The sequence below is a fragment of the Kogia breviceps genome, chromosome 12 (assembly GCF_026419965.1).
Source record: "Kogia breviceps isolate mKogBre1 chromosome 12, mKogBre1 haplotype 1, whole genome shotgun sequence".
Classification (NCBI taxonomy): domain Eukaryota; kingdom Metazoa; phylum Chordata; class Mammalia; order Artiodactyla; family Physeteridae; genus Kogia; species Kogia breviceps.
In genome coordinates, this window is record NC_081321.1 from 95126305 (window position 1) to 95143270 (window position 16966).

General features: G+C 59.7%; 2 protein-coding genes across 18 annotated transcripts in view; one reads left to right on the forward strand and one right to left on the reverse strand.

Annotated features, from left to right (window-relative positions):
• SGSM3 (small G protein signaling modulator 3) overlaps positions 1 to 11831 on the forward strand; it is a 36615-nt gene extending 24784 nt beyond the window's left edge. Inside the window, exons 2-22 of one of the 12 annotated variants that reach the window (XM_067010257.1) lie at positions 1621 to 1739; positions 2263 to 2348; positions 2789 to 2855; positions 5139 to 5335; positions 5412 to 5519; positions 6316 to 6459; positions 6669 to 6864; positions 7218 to 7363; positions 7644 to 7868; positions 8214 to 8268; positions 8417 to 8544; positions 8640 to 8798; positions 8909 to 8963; positions 9153 to 9202; positions 9372 to 9524; positions 9654 to 9724; positions 9872 to 9920; positions 9999 to 10084; positions 10823 to 10945; positions 11033 to 11093; positions 11288 to 11831. In XM_067010257.1, coding sequence (XP_066866358.1) covers positions 1733 to 1739; positions 2263 to 2348; positions 2789 to 2855; positions 5139 to 5335; positions 5412 to 5519; positions 6316 to 6459; positions 6669 to 6864; positions 7218 to 7363; positions 7644 to 7868; positions 8214 to 8268; positions 8417 to 8544; positions 8640 to 8798; positions 8909 to 8963; positions 9153 to 9202; positions 9372 to 9524; positions 9654 to 9724; positions 9872 to 9920; positions 9999 to 10084; positions 10823 to 10945; positions 11033 to 11093; positions 11288 to 11368 — 2247 coding nt within the window. In that variant the 5' untranslated portion in view covers positions 1621 to 1732 and the 3' untranslated portion in view covers positions 11369 to 11831. Of the gene's footprint in view, positions 1 to 1620; positions 1740 to 2262; positions 2349 to 2788; positions 2856 to 5138; positions 5336 to 5411; positions 5520 to 6312; positions 6460 to 6668; positions 6865 to 7217; positions 7364 to 7643; positions 7869 to 8213; positions 8269 to 8416; positions 8545 to 8639; positions 8799 to 8908; positions 8964 to 9152; positions 9203 to 9371; positions 9525 to 9653; positions 9725 to 9871; positions 9921 to 9998; positions 10085 to 10775; positions 10946 to 11032; positions 11094 to 11287 lie in introns of all 12 variants that reach the window. The other 11 variants (XM_059081063.2, XM_059081065.2, XM_067010260.1 and 8 more) reach the window with 11 other exon arrangements.
• Positions 11832 to 12034: 203 nt separating this feature from the next.
• The window catches only part of MRTFA (myocardin related transcription factor A), a 202588-nt gene continuing 197656 nt past the window's right edge, over positions 12035 to 16966 (reverse strand). For 3 of the 6 annotated variants that reach the window (XM_067010253.1, XM_067010251.1, XM_067010254.1), the window contains 4 exons: positions 16856 to 16951; positions 16310 to 16462; positions 15936 to 15996; positions 12035 to 13582 (listed from right to left, as the gene is read on the reverse strand). In XM_067010253.1, coding sequence (XP_066866354.1) covers positions 13080 to 13582; positions 15936 to 15996; positions 16310 to 16462; positions 16856 to 16951 — 813 coding nt within the window. In that variant the 3' untranslated portion in view covers positions 12035 to 13079. The remainder of the gene's footprint in view (positions 13583 to 15935; positions 15997 to 16309; positions 16463 to 16855; positions 16952 to 16966) is intronic. The other 3 variants (XM_067010255.1, XM_067010252.1, XM_067010256.1) reach the window with 1 other exon arrangement.

Genomic DNA, 16966 nt, shown 5'->3' on the forward strand with positions numbered 1-16966 from the left:
CCTACTTCTGTAGGACAAACAGGAGCTATGTGCCTAAGTGTATTCATCCCATATGGCCAAACACTGCTCTTAAGACTTTTGTCTCCAGGGACTTCTGCCTGCCAATGCAGGGGACACGGGTTCGAGCCCTGGTCTGGGAAGATCCCACATGCCATGGAGCAACTAAGCCTGTGTGCCACAACTACTGAGCCTGCACTCTAGAGCCCGCGAGCCACAACTACTGAGCCCACGTGCCACAACTACTGAAGCCCATGTGCCTAGAGCCTGTGCTCTGCAACAAGAGAAGCCACCGCAATGAGAAGCACGTGCACTGCAATGAAGAGCAGCCCCTGCTTGCTGCAACTAGAGAGCCTTCACACAGCAACGAAGACCCAATGCAGCCAAAAATAAATAAAGTATTAAAGAAAAAAGACTTTTGTCTCCAGTGTGCCATCATTGTGGGTGTGAAGTGGAATCTCATTGTGGTTTTGCTGTGCACTTCCCTGATGACTAATGATGTTGAGCATCTTTTTACCTGCTCATTGGCCATTTATATCTCTTCTTTGGAGAAACGTCTATTTAAATCTTATGCCCATTTTTATTTATTTATTTTTAATATGTATTTATTTTGGCTGCTCTGGATCTTAGTTGTGGCACACGGGATCTTTTAGCTGTGGCATGAGGACTTCTTAGTTGTGGCATGCGGGGTCTAGTTCCCTGACCGGGGATTGAACCCGGGCCCCCTGCATTGGGAGTGTGGAGTCTTAACCACTGGACCACCAGGGAAGTCCCCTTATGCCCATTTTTAAATTGGGCTGTTTGTCTTTTTAATTGTTGAGTCATTTTTTAAGAGGACAAAAAAAGGAGGGAGGCAGGGGTTAAACAGTGATGTGAGAGACTTAGATGGCAATTTCCTAGTTTCCCAGCTGTGAGGTGCTGGAAGGCGTGGTCAAGCAGACTGGTGGATGAAGTGGAAACGTCGGTGTCTGGTGAGTGGAGGTATTGACTCAGAAGTGTTGTGCCTGGGCTTCCCTGGTGGCGCAGTTGAGAGTCCGCCTGCCGATGCAGGGGACGCGGGTTCGTGCCCCGGTCCGGGAAGATCCCACATGCTGCGGAGCGGCTGGGCCCGTGAGCCGTGGCCACTGAGCATGCGCGTCCGGAGCCTGTGCTCCGCAACGGGAGAGGCCACGACAGTGAGAGGCCCGCGTACCACAAAAAAAAAAAAGAAGTGTTGTGCCTAAGTGATTCCTCAAAAATTCTGGCTCAGGAACCTATTCATGGAAGTTTTGGTGGTGGCTGGTTTTTGTTTTCTTTTTTAAATTTGCCTGAGTACAGAGCATCAGGAAGTCTGTCTGTGTGATCCTTTCCTTCCTTAGTAGTATGGGAACTGAGCAGACCCTCCTCTTGGCTCACAGAGCTGTTGGAGAACAGTAGCTTTATAGCTTCTTCAAAGTGTATGCTCTCAGATGAAATGTTCATAATAGAAGGCTTTTTCTTTCAAGTGTGACTTTTCCTTCCCTGTCAAACAGTGGCCAGGATTTACTTCCCCACCACCTCTGGGCCAGCAAATCAGAGTCGGTAGAAAGGACTCCCAGGAGAAGGGGCTGCGTTAAATGACTTTCTTCTTTGCACTCTTACCAGGGCAAATGTTTCTGGACCAGATGAAGGTTGAGGAGCCTTCCAGCTGTAAGATATTAGGATAGGAAACTCCTGAGTCTGGATCTACAGAAGACTTGCCTGTCCTCTCCACACAATGTCAGGTGGGAGGCAGGGGCCTGGCTTGGACATGGGGCGACAGGCTCTCCGGGGGGAAGGGGGTCTTATCCAGGAGGACACCTTGGTGGGAGGGAAGCAGGCTTGTTTTCCACGGACCTTCGAGGGTCACGTGGACCGTCCAGGTAAGAGGTGGAGGAAGGAGGAAGTCTTCTGATGGGCATCTGGGAGAGTTACGGCAACTCTCTTCTCAGTCTTCCTGAAGCCCTGTCCTCTCCTTCCAGCCTGAACATCCTCACTCACAGGTGGAGGGAGAGGCAAGGAGATGAAGTCTGGTTATGTCTTGTAACATACTGCTGGCTTCCTTTTCCTTCCTCCAGAAAGTTGCACTTTGTTAGGTTTCTCCCCTCCCCCATCCATCCCACTCTAGATGGTTCAGTCCTTTAATGCCGGCACTCTGGGGGTGGGACGGTGGGGAGAGAAAGGGAGAGGGGGTGTCTCAACTTGAATTTTCCCCCTGAATGCTCTGCATTTTCTTCATCTCCTATTCCTGGTCCTCCTTGGTTTTAGGAAGCCACGTACCTTCTGCCAGTGGCCCCTTCTCAGCCCTGACTCCTAGCATGTGGCCCCAGGAGATCCTGGCCAAGTACACACAGGTACAGCAGTCAGCCAGTGGGCGCCAGTGGCTCTGCTCCCACGCTGGGGCACCCAAGGGGACCCGCCGTCCGCTGCAGGCATCCTGGGAGTGGGGCCACTCCCCCGTATTCACACAGGGTCAGAAGCCCCCATCAGAGACAGCATCTTAGCTCCACGTTCCCTGTGAATCGGGCATTAGGTTGGGGAACAAGTATGGCACTCTCAGTATTATGGGGACACGGAAATACATAAAACATGTTTCTTGCCTTGATTTTATCTTTGACCTCTGAGGAAAACAAGGAAAACTCTGGGAGAATTCAAGAGGGTCGTGGCCCCCGTAGCTGAGTGATGACCACAGAAGCTTCAGGGAAGGGTGGCCTTTGGTCTGAGTCAGGGAGGCTAGGAGGCACGGCAGCAGTGCAGGTGGCCCCAGGCTGACTCTTCCTACTCCTGGGTCTAGAAGGAAGAAGCAGTGGAGCAACCAGATTTCTGCTATGATGAGTTTGGCTTCCGCGTGGACAAGGAAGGTGAGACGGCCCCTCGGGTGTAATCTCTCCACTGTCCTTGGGGAGGACCCGCTCCAGTGACTGACTACACTGCTGTGGCCTCGGGCTCTAGATGTTTTACCCAGATGTTCCAGAATCAAGGACAGAGCCACATCTGACGGTGATGCTGTTATAAGTATCTGAAATCCTTTGGGGTTTTTTTTTGCCACGTTGCACAGCTTGCGGGATCTTAGTTCTCCAACCAGGGATTGAACCCACGCCCTTGGCAGTGAAAGTACTGACTCCTAACCACTGGACCACCAGGGAATTCCCTGTTTTTTTATTTTTTAAAAATTAATTTTATTGGGCTTCCCTGGTGGCGCAGTGGTTGAGAGTCCGCCTGCCGATGCAGGGGACACGGGTTCATGCCCCGGTCCGGGAAGATCCCACATGCCGTGGAGCGGCAGGGCCCGTGAGTCGTGGCCGCTGAGCCTGCGCGTCCGGAGCCTGCGCGTCCGGAGCCTGTGCTCCGCAACAAGAGAGGCCACAACAGTGAGAGGCCCACGTACGGCAAAAAAAAAAAAATAATAATAATAATAAAAATTTTATTGATCTTCATATAATAAAAGCAATAATGTTCATTATAGAGAATTTTAAAACTACATCAAGATATAAAGATTAAAACAAATTAACCCATTATCCTACAACCTGAAGATAACTGCTGACATTTCAATGTATTTTTTTCCTGGCTTTGTGTGTATCCATATGTAACTTTTCATAACTAAGATGATATCATATACATGTTTTTATATTGCTCTTATATCTCTTAACATTATTCCATGAGCATTTTTTCTGTCAGTTAAGACCTCTTTAAAGTATGTTTTTCAGTGGCTGTGTACTATCCTTGTAATTATAATGGATTTGTCATTTAAAAAAAAATTTTTTTTTAAATTTATTTATTTTTGGCTGCATTGGGTCTTCGTTGCTATGCGAGGGCTTCTCACTGCGGTGGCTTCTCTTGTAGCAGAGCATGGGCTCTAGGCGCGCGGGCTTCAGTAGTTGTGGCGCACGGGCTTAGTTGCTCCGCGGCATGTGGGATCTTCCTAGACCAGGGTTTGAACCCATGTCCCCTGCATTGGCAGGCGGATTCGTAACCACTGCGCCACCAGGGAAGTCCCTGTCGTCATATTTTTATAACCATTCTTCTGTAAGTGGGCCTTTAGGCCATTTCCATTATTTTCTACTGTAAAGACACCTGCTGTTGCCGAGTGGGCTGCTGGAAAGCCGTCTGCCAGAACCCAGGGTAGCCTGTCACCAACCAGTCGTTAACTGACTGACTGAGACCACTATTCATCTTCAGGTCACTCATATTCCCAGTTCTGATGAGTCTTCCTTGTTCTCTAGTTTGCAGGCAAACATTCAGAAGGTAAAAGCTGGGCCTGAGAGGAGCATAGGGAACTTTCTAGTATGATGGAAGTATTCTGTATCTTGACGGGGACAGCATTTAGACTGTCAGTGTTTAGACATTTGTTTATTGATACTCAACAAAGTGTACACTTAAAGTTTGTGCACTTTATGTGAATTCACTGAAGGTGAAGTTTCAGAAAGTGGACGCCAAGGGCATGGCTTTAGGATGAGGAAGAGTGAGGCTCTGGGGGGGGCCCCGCCCCCCTGTGCATCCCCAGTGCCTCAAACAGAACCAGAGGTGGTCTTGGTCTTGTGAGTTCCCAGGCAGTAAACAAACAAATGTATGCTGGGGGCAAGAAGAGGCTGGGAGAGGAGGGGAGGTGGCAGGCGTTTGAACAGAGACTGGGAGGAAGTGAGGCAGTGAGTGTGGCCAGAAGGGGAATAACAGGTGCCAGGCCCTGAGGCAGACTGGATTTGTGGGAAAGAGCTGGGGTGGAGGGAGCAGGGCGCGAGGAGGCGGGGTCGGGTGCTGTGTCTGCGCGACAGGCTCTGAGCTGTGACAGGGCTGTGAGCAGCCTCTAGGGAGGCAGGGCAGGACTAGGGGGCCGGTGAGGAGGCTGTTGCTCTAATCCAGGCGAGAGACGGTGGCTTGGACTAGGTCCGTAGTCGGAGGGGCGAGAGGGCCGAGGTTCTGCCTGTGCTCTGAAGAGGAGCCTGAGCACCTGCTGGGGGGTGGCCTCGTGGATCTGGTTTGGGGGTGAAAGCGAAGAGTTCGCGCTGGCTGTTCGGGGTGCCACGGGAGGTGGTTGGAAAGGTGGCCCTGGCCTTCGGCAGTGAGATCCGGGCGGCGGACCCATAGCCCAGTCCTCTGCTCTCGGGGCACAGGCGGCGGGGGTCGCTCTCCTTCCTCCCTCACAGGCGCAGACGGCGGCCCCCGCCCAGGCCAGCTGCTGGAGGACCCCCCCCAGAGGCTGCGCTGGCAGGCCCACCTGGAGTTCACCCACAACCACGACGTGGGGGACCTCACCTGGGACAAGATTGCCATCTCCCTGCCCCGCTCGGAGAAGCTCCGCTCTCTGGTGCTGGCTGGGGTGCCCCACAGCATGAGGCCGCAGGTGAGGCGGGGCCTGCGGGGGGCGCCGCAGGCTTCAGGGACCCCCTGGGGACTGAGCGTCGTGCTCCCCCCATCAGCTGTGGATGCGGCTCTCCGGGGCCCTGCAGAAGAAGAGGAACTCCGAGCTGTCCTACCGAGAGATCGTGAAGGACAGCGCCAACGACGAGACCGTTGCTGCCAAGCAGGTGGGGCCCTGTTTGGGGGCGCGGGGGGGCAGGGGGAGGCCCTTTGCGGGGGCCCGGGAGAGCTCGGCAGCCATGAGGCAGCCCTGGGCAGTCCTTGCACCTACAGACGTGTGTCTGGAGCCAGCCAGCTTCCTCCTGGTCCCTCTGTGGTGGGGGTGCCCAGGCAGGGCGGGGCGTGGGGGGAGGGATTGTCAAAAAGGCCACCAGACCGGTGCACATTAGGATCCCTTGGAGATTTTTTTTTAATGTTTTATTTATTTATTTATTTTGGCTGTGTCGGGACTTTGTTACAGCACATGGGATCTTTCCTTGCAGCACGCGGGCTTTTCTCTAGTTGTGGCGTGCGGGCTCAGTTGCCCCTCGGCACGTAGGATCTTAGTTCCCTGAACAGGGATCAAACCCAAGTCCCCTGAATTGGAAGGAGGATTCTTAACCACTGTACCACCAGGGAAGTCCCTCCCCTGGAGATTTTAAATACAGGTTTCCAGGCTTCATTCCAGAGATTCTCACTCCACGGCTGTGGCTTGAGGCCCGGGAATCTGTAATTTTATGTTTAGAGCCTCCCCCTTGGATCACGTGGCACCAGCTACACACCAGCTGGGCTCTGATCCTGAAGGGAGGAAGGTGACTTTGACCCGGAGCCTGAGGAATCCCCATTCCTGGGAGAGAAGTCAACCTGAGGTTTGCCCCACACAGGGGCCCCCGGCCTCCTTCCCGGGGGTCTCGGTGTCAGGGGTGCGGAGGCTGTGCGCCTGCTCCTGTGCCTCACAGGCTCTTGTGGGCGGGCTGCCAGCAGATTGAGAAGGACCTGCTCCGCACCATGCCCAGCAACGCCTGCTTTGCCCACGTGAGCAGCGTGGGCGTACCCCGCCTGCGCAGGGTGCTCCGAGCGCTGGCCTGGCTCTACCCAGAGATCGGCTACTGCCAGGGCACGGGCATGGTGAGCACAGCCCGGGACGGGGGCAGTAGGCCTGGTGGAGGGGGGTCCCCAAGCAGGGAGGGGTTCCCAGCCTGAGGCCGGCATGCGGTCTGTGGTGTGACACCCCCCCCCAGAGGCCACCTTGTTCTAACTGGTCACCCCCGAGGGAGTGCCTCTTCTAATTTGCATGGACACCTGGGCAGAGGCCCCTTGCCCCTTGCCCCGGACAGGTGGCTGCCTGCCTCCTGCTGTTCCTGGAGGAGGAGGACGCCTTCTGGATGATGTGCACTATCATTGAGGACCTGCTCCCCGCCTCCTACTTCAGCACCACTCTGCTGGGCGTCCAGACCGACCAGCGGCTCCTGCGCCACCTCATTGTCCAGTACCTGCCTCGGCTGGACAGGCTGCTCCAGGAGCATGACATCGGTAAGGGCCCGAGCCTGCCTCTGCTCTGGGGTCAAGGGGTCCCGAGCTCTGGCTCAGGTGCTGCACATCTGAGGCCTCGGGACCCAGCTGAGGACAGGGCAGCTGGCAGCTCAGGAGGAGGAAAGGAGCTCATCTGACGACGGCCACTCACACTGCCTTCGTTGCTCTCTTGTTCTCCGACGGTCCCTGGCGCCCCGCCTCCTCTCTGCTGTGGAGCAAGCACGGCCTCTTGCGGTTGTGGGAGATTCGCTCCACCTTCTCCACGGCTTGCGTGCCTGGGGGATGCCCCTCCTCTCTGTTCCGCGCCGGCTGTCCCTGGTCCCAGCTGCAGGGCGTCTGTCGTGTGTCCACAGAGCTGTCCCTCATCACACTGCACTGGTTCCTCACGGCCTTCGCCAGCGTGGTGCACGTCAGGCTGCTGCTGCGCCTCTGGGACCTGTTTTTCTACGAGGGCTCCCTGGTGCTGTTCCAGACCACGCTGGGCATGCTGCGCCTCAAGGTGAAGGCCGGAGTCCCACGTGCTAGAGGCAGCTGTCCCGGCAGCCTCCTCGGGGTCTGCCCTCCCTCCACCTCTGCTGCAGTCGGGGCCTCAGTGTCACGTGGCCTGAGCCCTGGCCGCTCTGGAGACCTCCCGGGGAGGAGGGAGGTCTCTCTCCTGGGGCAGGGCCTCCTTGCGCTCAGCTGGACCATCCAGGGAAGTCACACGTGCCTGAGGCCGGTGATCGGGGTCAGCCAGGCAGTGACAGCGCCCCCCCCCCCTCGCCCCTCGCATGGCCCAGGAGGAGGAGCTGATCCAGTCGGAGAATTCGGCCTCCATCTTCAACACGCTGTCGGACATACCGTCGCAGATGGAGGACGCGGACCTGCTGCTGGGGGAGGCCATGCGGCTGGCGGGCTCCCTCACTGACGTGGCTGTGGAGAGCCAGCGCCGCAAGCACCTGGCCTACCTCCTAGCCGACCAGGGCCAGCTCCTGGGCGCCAGCCCCACCGCCAGCCTCTCTCAGGTGGGCCCCAGCTCACCACCGTCCCCTCCAGCTCAGCACCCAGGGCCCAGCCTGGCCAGACCACCCCTGTGCAGGGACCCGCCGCCTTGTCCTTGGCGCGTCTCTGCCGGGACCCGCCTGGTTTGGGTGTAGGACAGACCCAGGTTTGAACGAACGATATGTTTCTGAGCCTCAGAGCCGGCCTCAGAGGCCATGTCAGAGGAGGCGGCACAAGTGAGATGCCGGCCCGGCCTCTGCACGGAAGGGCTCTGCTCACCGTCCCCGGTGCTGGGGCGCTGTCCACTCGGCGGGGCGCCGGGTGCCGGGTGCCTGGGGCCGCTGCTGACCTGATTTCCCCGCCTGCAGGTTGTCCGCCGCAGGACCCAGCGGAGGAAGTCTGGCATCACGTCGCTGCTCTTCGGTGAGAACTCTGCGCGGGTGGCTAAGCGCTGGGCTGGGCTCCGAGAGCGGGGCGTCTGGCCTCACACCCCGTGTGGACTTTGCACTTCCCTGGAGTCGGGACAGGGCCGGGCAGGGCCATGGCCGCCATTGCTCTCTGGGCCTCGCAGGGGAGGACGACCTGGAGGCGCTCAAGGCCAAGAACATCAAGCAGACGGAGCTGGTGGCCGACCTCCGGGAAGCCATCCTTCGTGTGGCACGCCACTTCCAGTGCACAGACCCCAAGAACTGCAGTGTGGTGAGCCTCAGGTCCCAGGCTGTGCACACAGCTCAAGCAGGGGCCCGAGCCCTGTTCCGAGCGCCCCCTCGCGGTGGGCTTTTCTGCCTCCCCAGCAGGAGCTGAGCCCAGACTACAGCATGGAGAGCCACCAGAGGGACCACGAGAACTACGTGGCGTGCTCGCGCGGCCACCCACGCCGGGCCAAGGCCCTGCTGGACTTCGAGCGCCACGACGATGACGAGCTGGGCTTCCGCAAGAACGACATCATCACGGTGAGCGGGGAGTGGACGCCTTCGTCCCCGCCAACCCCGAGGCCACGGGCTCCCAGCCAAGGAGGAAGCCAGGCAACTGGAGTTGTGCTTCCCGCCCTTTTCCTCTGCAGATCGTCTCTCAGAAGGACGAGCACTGCTGGGTGGGGGAGCTGAACGGCCTGAGAGGTGAGGCCTCCGTCGGGTCCTGTGTCGCGCCGGGCGCGGCGGGGAAGGCGGGCCGGGCTGGGAAGCTGCAGCGGGCACTGGGTTTGCTCAGACAGCGGCGTGCGTCGCTCCCGTGTGTCCTCAGCCCCGCTGCGGGGAGCATCGGGACACCAGGCCGCCCGCTCCTCACGGGCCCTGCTTCTCCCACAGGCTGGTTTCCAGCAAAGTTCGTGGAAGTCCTGGATGAGCGGAGCAAGGAGGTGAGGGTATGCACGAGGCAGGCCCTTCCCCGGAGCCGCCGCAGCCTCTACCCGAGGCCCGCACCCTCCTTGCGGGGCCTTCATCCCAAGCGCATGTGGCTTGTGGCAGTGGCTGTGAGGACAGGGAGGGGCTGGCTGGGAGGTCTCAGACCCCGTCCTCCACCCTTAGTACTCCATCGCGGGGGACGATTCTGTGACAGAGGGGGTCACGGACCTCGTGCGAGGGACCCTCTGCCCGGCCCTGAAGGCCCTGTTTGAGCACGGACTGAAGAAGCCTTCCCTGCTTGGGGGCGCCTGCCACCCCTGGCTGTTCATCGAGGAGGTGAGTCAGTCCTTTTCCCTGAGCCCCTGTGCTCTGCGGAGCTGGTGGGGTGGTGACCTGCACTCAGTTGGACTCTGTGGCTTTGGCCTGGTACCTACCCCGTTGCCCGACGCTCACCCTGCCCCCCAGGCGGCGGGCCGGGAGGTCGAGAGAGACTTCGACTCGGTGTATTCGCGCCTAGTGCTGTGTAAGACGTACAGGTAACCCTGCCCTGGCCTCGGTGTCCTCCTGGCAGGGTCATCCTCCTGGCAGGGTCACCCGGCAGCCTGGGGCTGGGGGTGGAGGAGGGAGAGGGAGTGGCCTGAGCCCACCAGGGCAGTGCTGGCAGCTTTGGTCCCCCCTTTCAGATTGGACGAAGATGGCAAAGTCCTGACCCCAGAGGAGCTGCTCTACCGGGTAAGCAGGGCCGTGGGTGGGACAGGCCTTCAGGGTTGGGAGCTGGGGGGACACCTGAGTGACAGCTGTGCCCTCCAGGCTGTGCAGTCCGTTAATGTGACCCATGACGCTGCACACGCACAAATGGACGTCAAGCTCCGCTCCCTCATCTGCGTGGGGCTCAAGTGAGTGTCTGCGCCGCTGCTGAGTGGGGGCCGCGGGTGGGGGGTCCTGAGCTGGGCAGACGGAGGTGGAAGACGGCCAGGGTGGCTCCCGAAGCCCTTCCTCCAGCGTGAGACCTGCCAGTGCTTGGGGCGGGGGGCTGGCGCTCGGGTTTTGGGGAGCACAGATTTCAGCAAGGTGAGCAGTGAAGGCTCACCAGGGATGTGGCTGCAAACTAGGGAGGGGCGCCTGCCGGAGGGGCTGCAGGCTTGTGCGAGGCTCGGACCTTGGCCGGGCTGAGTGCGGTGTTTCTGCACTTGCCACGCAGCAGAGAGGTGGCCTCCAGGCTGCTCTGACCTGGAGAGGCGGGGCAGGGGTCCCCGAGACCTGCTCGGAACACGCCGTGGGCCCACTGGCCAGCGAGCGGGCATGTCGCTCCCCGGCTGACCGGCGGGACCGAGGCCCCAGGGCCCGGGGTGGCGGTGGCCGAGTCTCAGACACAGGACCAAGGGGAGTGGGGGTTGCAGGGACCTTGGGCCCCTGGGCCCGTCTCCCCACGCGCAGGAGCCAGAGTGGCTGAGAGGGAAGGAGGCGGCGTCACTTGCATAGGCCACCAAGCGAAGGGAGGTTGGGAGTGCGGATGGAGGGGCCCTGGAGCGGGGGTGGCCCAGCGCGGTGGGTGCGGGAGGGCAGAGCCCCGCCTACGGTCCTCAGGACCCTCTGCCTGGAGCCGCCCCCGACCCCGCCCTGCCTGTGGCCAGTGAGCAGGTCCTGCACCTGTGGCTGGAGGTGCTCTGCTCCAGCCTGCCCACCGTGGAGAAGTGGTACCAGCCCTGGTCCTTCCTGCGCAGCCCCGGCTGGGTCCAGATCAAGTGCGAGCTGCGGTGAGGAGGCCCGGCCCCGGGGGTGGGCCGAGGGGTGGGCTGAGCCCCCTGCGGCCGCTGACAGCCTCCCTCTCCCTCCGCCTCCAGGGTCCTCTGCTGCTTCGCCTTTAGCCTCTCCCAAGACTGGGAACTTCCTGCAAAGAGAGAGGTGGGTGGTCGGGTCCTGCCTTCCCCGGGAGGGACGGCAGGTGGGGCAGTGTGGGTGTTTGTGCTGGCGGGTCCCCCCCAGACGCGTGGGTGCTGAGGCAGGCCTCGTGGGGGTCCTGAGTGCCGGTGTCGCCTGTGAGAACCACTCTGGCCCTGCGAGCCTTGCGGCCGTGACAGAGGACTGTTCCTGTGCAGGAGGAGAAGCAGCCCCTGAAGGAGGGCGTCCAGGACATGCTGGTGAAGCACCACCTTTTCAGCTGGGACATAGACGGGTGATGCTCTTCCTCCAGGATCCCTGTCACACCCAGGCCTCCCCAGACCCCTTGGCTACCAGGCTCCTTCCTCAAGCAAGAAGACAACAGCCGGGCACTGGCCAGCCTCGGGCCCACCCCAAGCTGCAAGGTCGAGGGGAGGACACACTCGGGAGCGCTGGCTGGGCACCGTGGTAGGGAGTCCGGGGACACCGCCCTGGGTGCCGCAGTGCTGGTGGAGGGCAGCAGGTGGCGGGAGCAGAAGGTGGGGGCCCGGCTCAGCCCGTTACTCTCAGTGCCTGGGGGAGGGTTCTGCCCTGCCAGGGTCTTTACCAGAGGCCCGGGGCCCCAGGCTCGCTGGGCTGAACAAACACCTTGGGAGGTGGAGCGCCACCTCTGCTCTGTCAGGTTTTGTTCGGGAGGAGGGTGGGGAGGCTGAAGGCTCCCCTGGCCTCTTTGACTTACAAATAAACTGTCTCTGAGACGCACCTCTCCCACCTTCTGTCTAGCCAGCTGCGCGTCCAAGGTTCTGTTCTTCCCGGAGGAGTGGTCCCGAATGCACAGCCAGGGATGGGAGGTGGCCTCACGGGGAGGTGCGGTCAGGGTCACAGCGCGGCACCCAGATGCTAGGACACCCAGGACACCGCCGGGCCGCCCCCCTCTTCCCTTCCGTGGATTGAGTGAGATGGACTAACAGGCGGGGTGTTTGTTTTTATTTTAAAAAGTTCACACAGCTTTCCCACCTCTGTCCCAGCACTGGTGCTGGTGACTCCATCCCTGATCCCCTATGAATGACCATGACAGGCCAGAAGGGAGGCCCGGCCCCAGGGCAGGAGGAGGCCATAGCTTGAGGGGCCACCTCTGGCTCCACTGCTGTCCCAGGGCTGGGGTGGCTGCAGTGAGGCGACGGGGACGGAATGTGGGCAGGGGGCCAGGAAGCACCTCCGCCCTCGTGGCACTGATAAGGAGCAGGAAGCAGGTGCGGCACAGGCACAGGCTGTGATGAGGCGTCTACGCGTCAAATACAAGTGATGGGTGGGGCCAGGGTAAGCTGTGTTCAGCCCCCAGGGAGCGGTGGCTTCAGGCCCTTCCGTGTGCACAGAGTAGAACCGGGGGTGGGGGGCTGCATTAACCTCCCACCCACCCCCCAAGGTATATGTGTATATACGTATGGCGATATATAATATAGAAGTATATACACCTGTACAGAAAATGTTTGCCACCAACCACTAAATGGTTACACTACAGCAAGACACTAAAATGGCAGGGAGCCCCCCTCCCGGGAAGCCTGGGTCGGTGGTGTTGGCATCACGAGGGTGGTGAGGTAGAGGCCCAGCCAGTTCCTTCCCTTGCAGGGAAGGGGAAGAGAGGGAAGGACATGCACCCCTTGCCCTGCCTCAGCCCTAAGCCTCGCCTCCTGAGCAAACTGCAGCAGACAAGTGCACCCCGACCTCACAAAAGGAGGTCAAATAGAAGCCCCTGGCCCATCCAGGCCTCCGAAACCCCAGGGTGGGACCCAGAGCTGCTGCTTGGAAGCTCTTCTCCTTGGTGAGCCAGAGCCAGGTGTGGGGACACCCTCCTCCGGCCTCCCACGGAGGGGAAAGCAGGGCCTGTGATTGTCAGGACTCACGACCACGTGGAGAGGCTGCATCAGGCAGGAGAGCGCTGAGCTCCCTGGAGTTCCCGAGGTCTCCGACTTTCCAGCCCTCCCAGCCCCCGGCTCTGCAGCCCCAGAGCTACAAGCAGGAATCCCAGTGTAGCTGCAAGTCGTGGCCGTCGAGGAAGTCCGTGGAGAAGAGGCTGGGGGCCGTGGTGCTGAGCGGGGCGAGGCTGAGCACCGGCCCGCCCGACGACAGCTCCAGCCAGTCCATGCCGTCCAGGTGGCCATCAGCCAGGTCCAGGCCCACGCCACTGGGCTCAGGCGCAAAGTGCAATTCCGAAGTGTCCATGGGGGAGGGGGGGTGGTCCAGGATGGCAGAGCTGCTCAGCATCTGGCTGTGGAGGTCGTCGATAAGGGAGAGGGGCTCCGGCCCCTCGTGCCCGCCGGTCAGCAGGGGCAGCCCTGTGCTGCTCTCCAGGAAGTCCTCCAGGCGCCCAGGGAGGGCCGGCGAGCCAGATGGAGGCGGGACAGCCTGAGGGAGCTCGGCGGATGGTGATGGCTGTGCGGCCAGGGGTGACCCGCAGGCTGCTGTTGGGGGGGACTTCTCTTTCCCTGGCTCCTTGAAATCTGCTGAGATCTCTGCCGATCAAGAAAGTGAATGGGTGTCAGAAACAAGCCTGTCGATGACCTGCAGTTGGGACCCCGCGTTACACCACATACAAAAATATAACTCAAAATGGGTTAAAGATCTAAATTCAGGAACCAAAACTACAACACTCTTAGAAGAAAAGGGAACATCTTCATGACACTGGATTTTAGTTGATGATTTCTCAGTTATAACACCAAAGGCACAGGCAATGGAAGAAAAAATAAACTGGACTACATAACAATTTAAAACTTTTGCACATCAAAGGTCACCATCGAGACTGAAAAGGCTGCACAGCAACTATACTTCAAAAAAATTAAAACAAGTGAGAAGATAACCCATGGAATGGGAGAAAATATCTGCAAACTATGTGTCTGGTAAATGATATCCAGAATAAAGAACTCCTAGAACTCAACAAAATCCAACTGACAAATGGACAGACAACTCGGACATCTCTCCAACAGAAGATATTCAAGTGGCCTATAAGCTCGTGAAAAGACGCTCGATGTTCTTAGTCATTAGGGAAATGCAAGTCAAAACCACAGTGAGATATGTGACTTCACAACTACTAGGCCGGCTATTTTCAAAAAACTTTCTTGAAAATAAGTGTTGGTGAGGATGTGGAGCAAGTAGAACCCTTGTGCATTGCCGGTATGAATGAAGATAGCACAGCTATGTGGAAAACAGTTCTGTGGTTCCTCAAGAATTAAAATACAGAATATGACCGTAAGATCTAGCAATTCCACTTCTGGGTATGTACCCCAAAGAATTGAAAGCAGACTCAAAACAGATACCAGTGTTCATACGGCATTACTGACAACAGCCAAACCCAAATGTCCAGTGGATGAAAGGCTGAACACACTGGTACGTACACACGGTGGAAAACTCTTCAGCCACAAAAAGGAAGGAACTTCCGATACAAGCTACAACACGGAAGAACCTTGAGGACGTTACACTAAGTGAAGCCAGCCAGAAACAAAAGGACAAATAGTGTATGACGCCACTTAGAGAACGTATCTAGAATAATCAATTCACAGAGACAGGAAGGAGAAGAGAGGTTACGGGGGCACGGGAGGAACGGAGGAACGGGGAATTAGTGTGTAAACGCCTGACCAGCTGTCTCCCACAGCCCCAGCCTCTTCAACCCGCTCCAAGCAGGCTCTGGCCATGGCCCCCTGCAGCACCCTGGCTGAGGTCACCAGCTGCCACCACAACACAGCCCGGGCCCGGAGCTTGGTCCTCGTCTTCCCTGGCCACTCATCAGCAGCCCGTGGCCTCAGGACGTCACCCTCTCAAGGGTGCACTCCCACCCTCCACCCGCTGCTCAGCCTCACTGGCTTGCGCCCCTGCCTCCACCTCGCCCTCTCTGCTCACCCTGCCTCACTGCTCCGAACGGCCCCCCGGATGCCAGCAACTCCCCAACTCCTGACTCCGCCCAGACCTTGCCCGGGCTGGCCACGCGGCCCTTCGCTTGGCTGTCTGTCAAGGGACTGAGGCTGCGACCGACACGGCCCCCGCTCGCCCTGGCCCACGCCCCCGGTAACTCCCCACACCCTCGGCCTCATCCTTGGCTGCCCCGGGGTCCCCTCGCCACACACCTAAGCTGTGAGGAAACCGTACTGGCGCTCTCTCCAAGATACACCCAGATTCCAGCCCTTCCGCGCTTCGCCGCCGCTTCCCGGCCCACACGCCCCGCTCGCGCCTGGACCACCGCGCCTGCCTCCCTGCTCCTGCCCTTCCAGCGGGGCAACCCTTCTCTCAAAGCTGTGCCATGGCTTCCAGCATCACCCAGAGCCCATGGGCCTCCGCCCGGCGCCCACCAACCCTCCCGATCTATCCCTGGTGCCCCCGACCCCCCGCCCCCCGTCAGCCCTGCAGGCTCGGGAGCTCCCCAGGGACGACTGTGGCTAAACCGCACCCGCCCGGCGAGGCTGACCCCGACACCCCTCGCACCTGCGACCCTTCCCATCCCGGCTTCTCCTAATACCTGTCTAACATACGGTAATTTACTTATTTCATTCACCGTTCATCTCCCCATGCTGGGCTGTAAGCCCCAACAAGGCAAACGTCTCTCTTGCTCACGGCTACGCCCTGGGCTGCGGGCACGGCACCGGCCACGCAGCGGGTCAGGGTGAGGCAAACGTGTGTCGAGGACGGCACCCCAGGGAGTCCCCGCCCAGGCCTTGGAGAAGGGACGCGTCTCACACGTTACCACATCCAAAGCACCAGGCCTGCCGGGCATCGTGTTCAAGAACGAAACCGAACCCAGTAACCAGCCAGCCTAGGAATGGAGACAAGCTGCGAAGAGAGGAGGCCGGGGAGCAGAGCGGCGGGTCTGGGCTTTACCTCCGCTCTGAATCAGAATGTCAAAGAGGTCATCCATCTGCTGGCTTGAGGAGCCATTTTCCTGCGGCACAAAAAATAAGAAAATGAGATGGAAGCCTAGAACAAGAGGCCCCCGAGCCTGGCTCAGGGCACAGACCCTACCTTGTGGCCCTGAACCAGCAGCCAGGCCCACAGAGCCCGTCGGCCTGCGCTCAGGCTCCCGGAGCCCACACTCACTCCTGCCTGACAGCTGTTCTCCAAGGCCTCTCTGACCTGCGAGGCTGGCTCCTGCCTGCCCCACCTTCCAGCCAGGCCCGGGGGACTGTGGGAGCCCAGCCCAGTCCAGCAGCCGAGGCGGCCGCCCACCCAGCCAGGCCCCGGTCCACCCTCTTTACCTGCTGTCTGGGCTGCTGGCTCACAGCTTCCTCATAGCCAGGCGGCTCCTTCTTCGGCAGAGAAGTGGGGGGCCCAAAAAGGGGCTGTGGCGGGTGCTCCAGGTCCCTCTGGGCTGGGGGGCCAGGGGCTGGAGAGCCAGGCTGGGACAAGAGCTAGATAGGAGAAAGGGAGGGAACCAGTGGCTGGGGCAAGGGCGACAGCCCAGGGCCCACACGCTCCAGGCAGGCAAGGAGGGCAGTTCTGCCACCTGCACTGGCTCTCGGAGAGCTTTCGTGGAAGCCCCCGGGGAAAGACGGGATGTGGGATGCGGGAGGCCCTGACCTCTGACCCTACAGAGGGCGACTGGCTCCCCGGGGTTTGGTACAAGCCACACGGGGCGGGGGGCAGGGGGTCTCTGGGCTGATTCCCCCTCTCCTCCCTGGAGTTTCTGCCTGAGACTGCTCAGGGGCCTGTGTCCCTTCCTGAGTACCCGAGTCCTGTCACTGCACCCCCGACCCCCAGCTCGGCAGGGCTGAGAGGCCACACAAAGCCTAAAGCAGCCTCACCTTTGGAGCAGGCTGAGTGGAGGGTCTGGGCTGCGAGGGTGGCAGCAGCAGGGAGCCAGCTGCCAATGTCACCTTGGTGGGGGACAGCTGGCCTCTCTGAGGGGAAGGAGA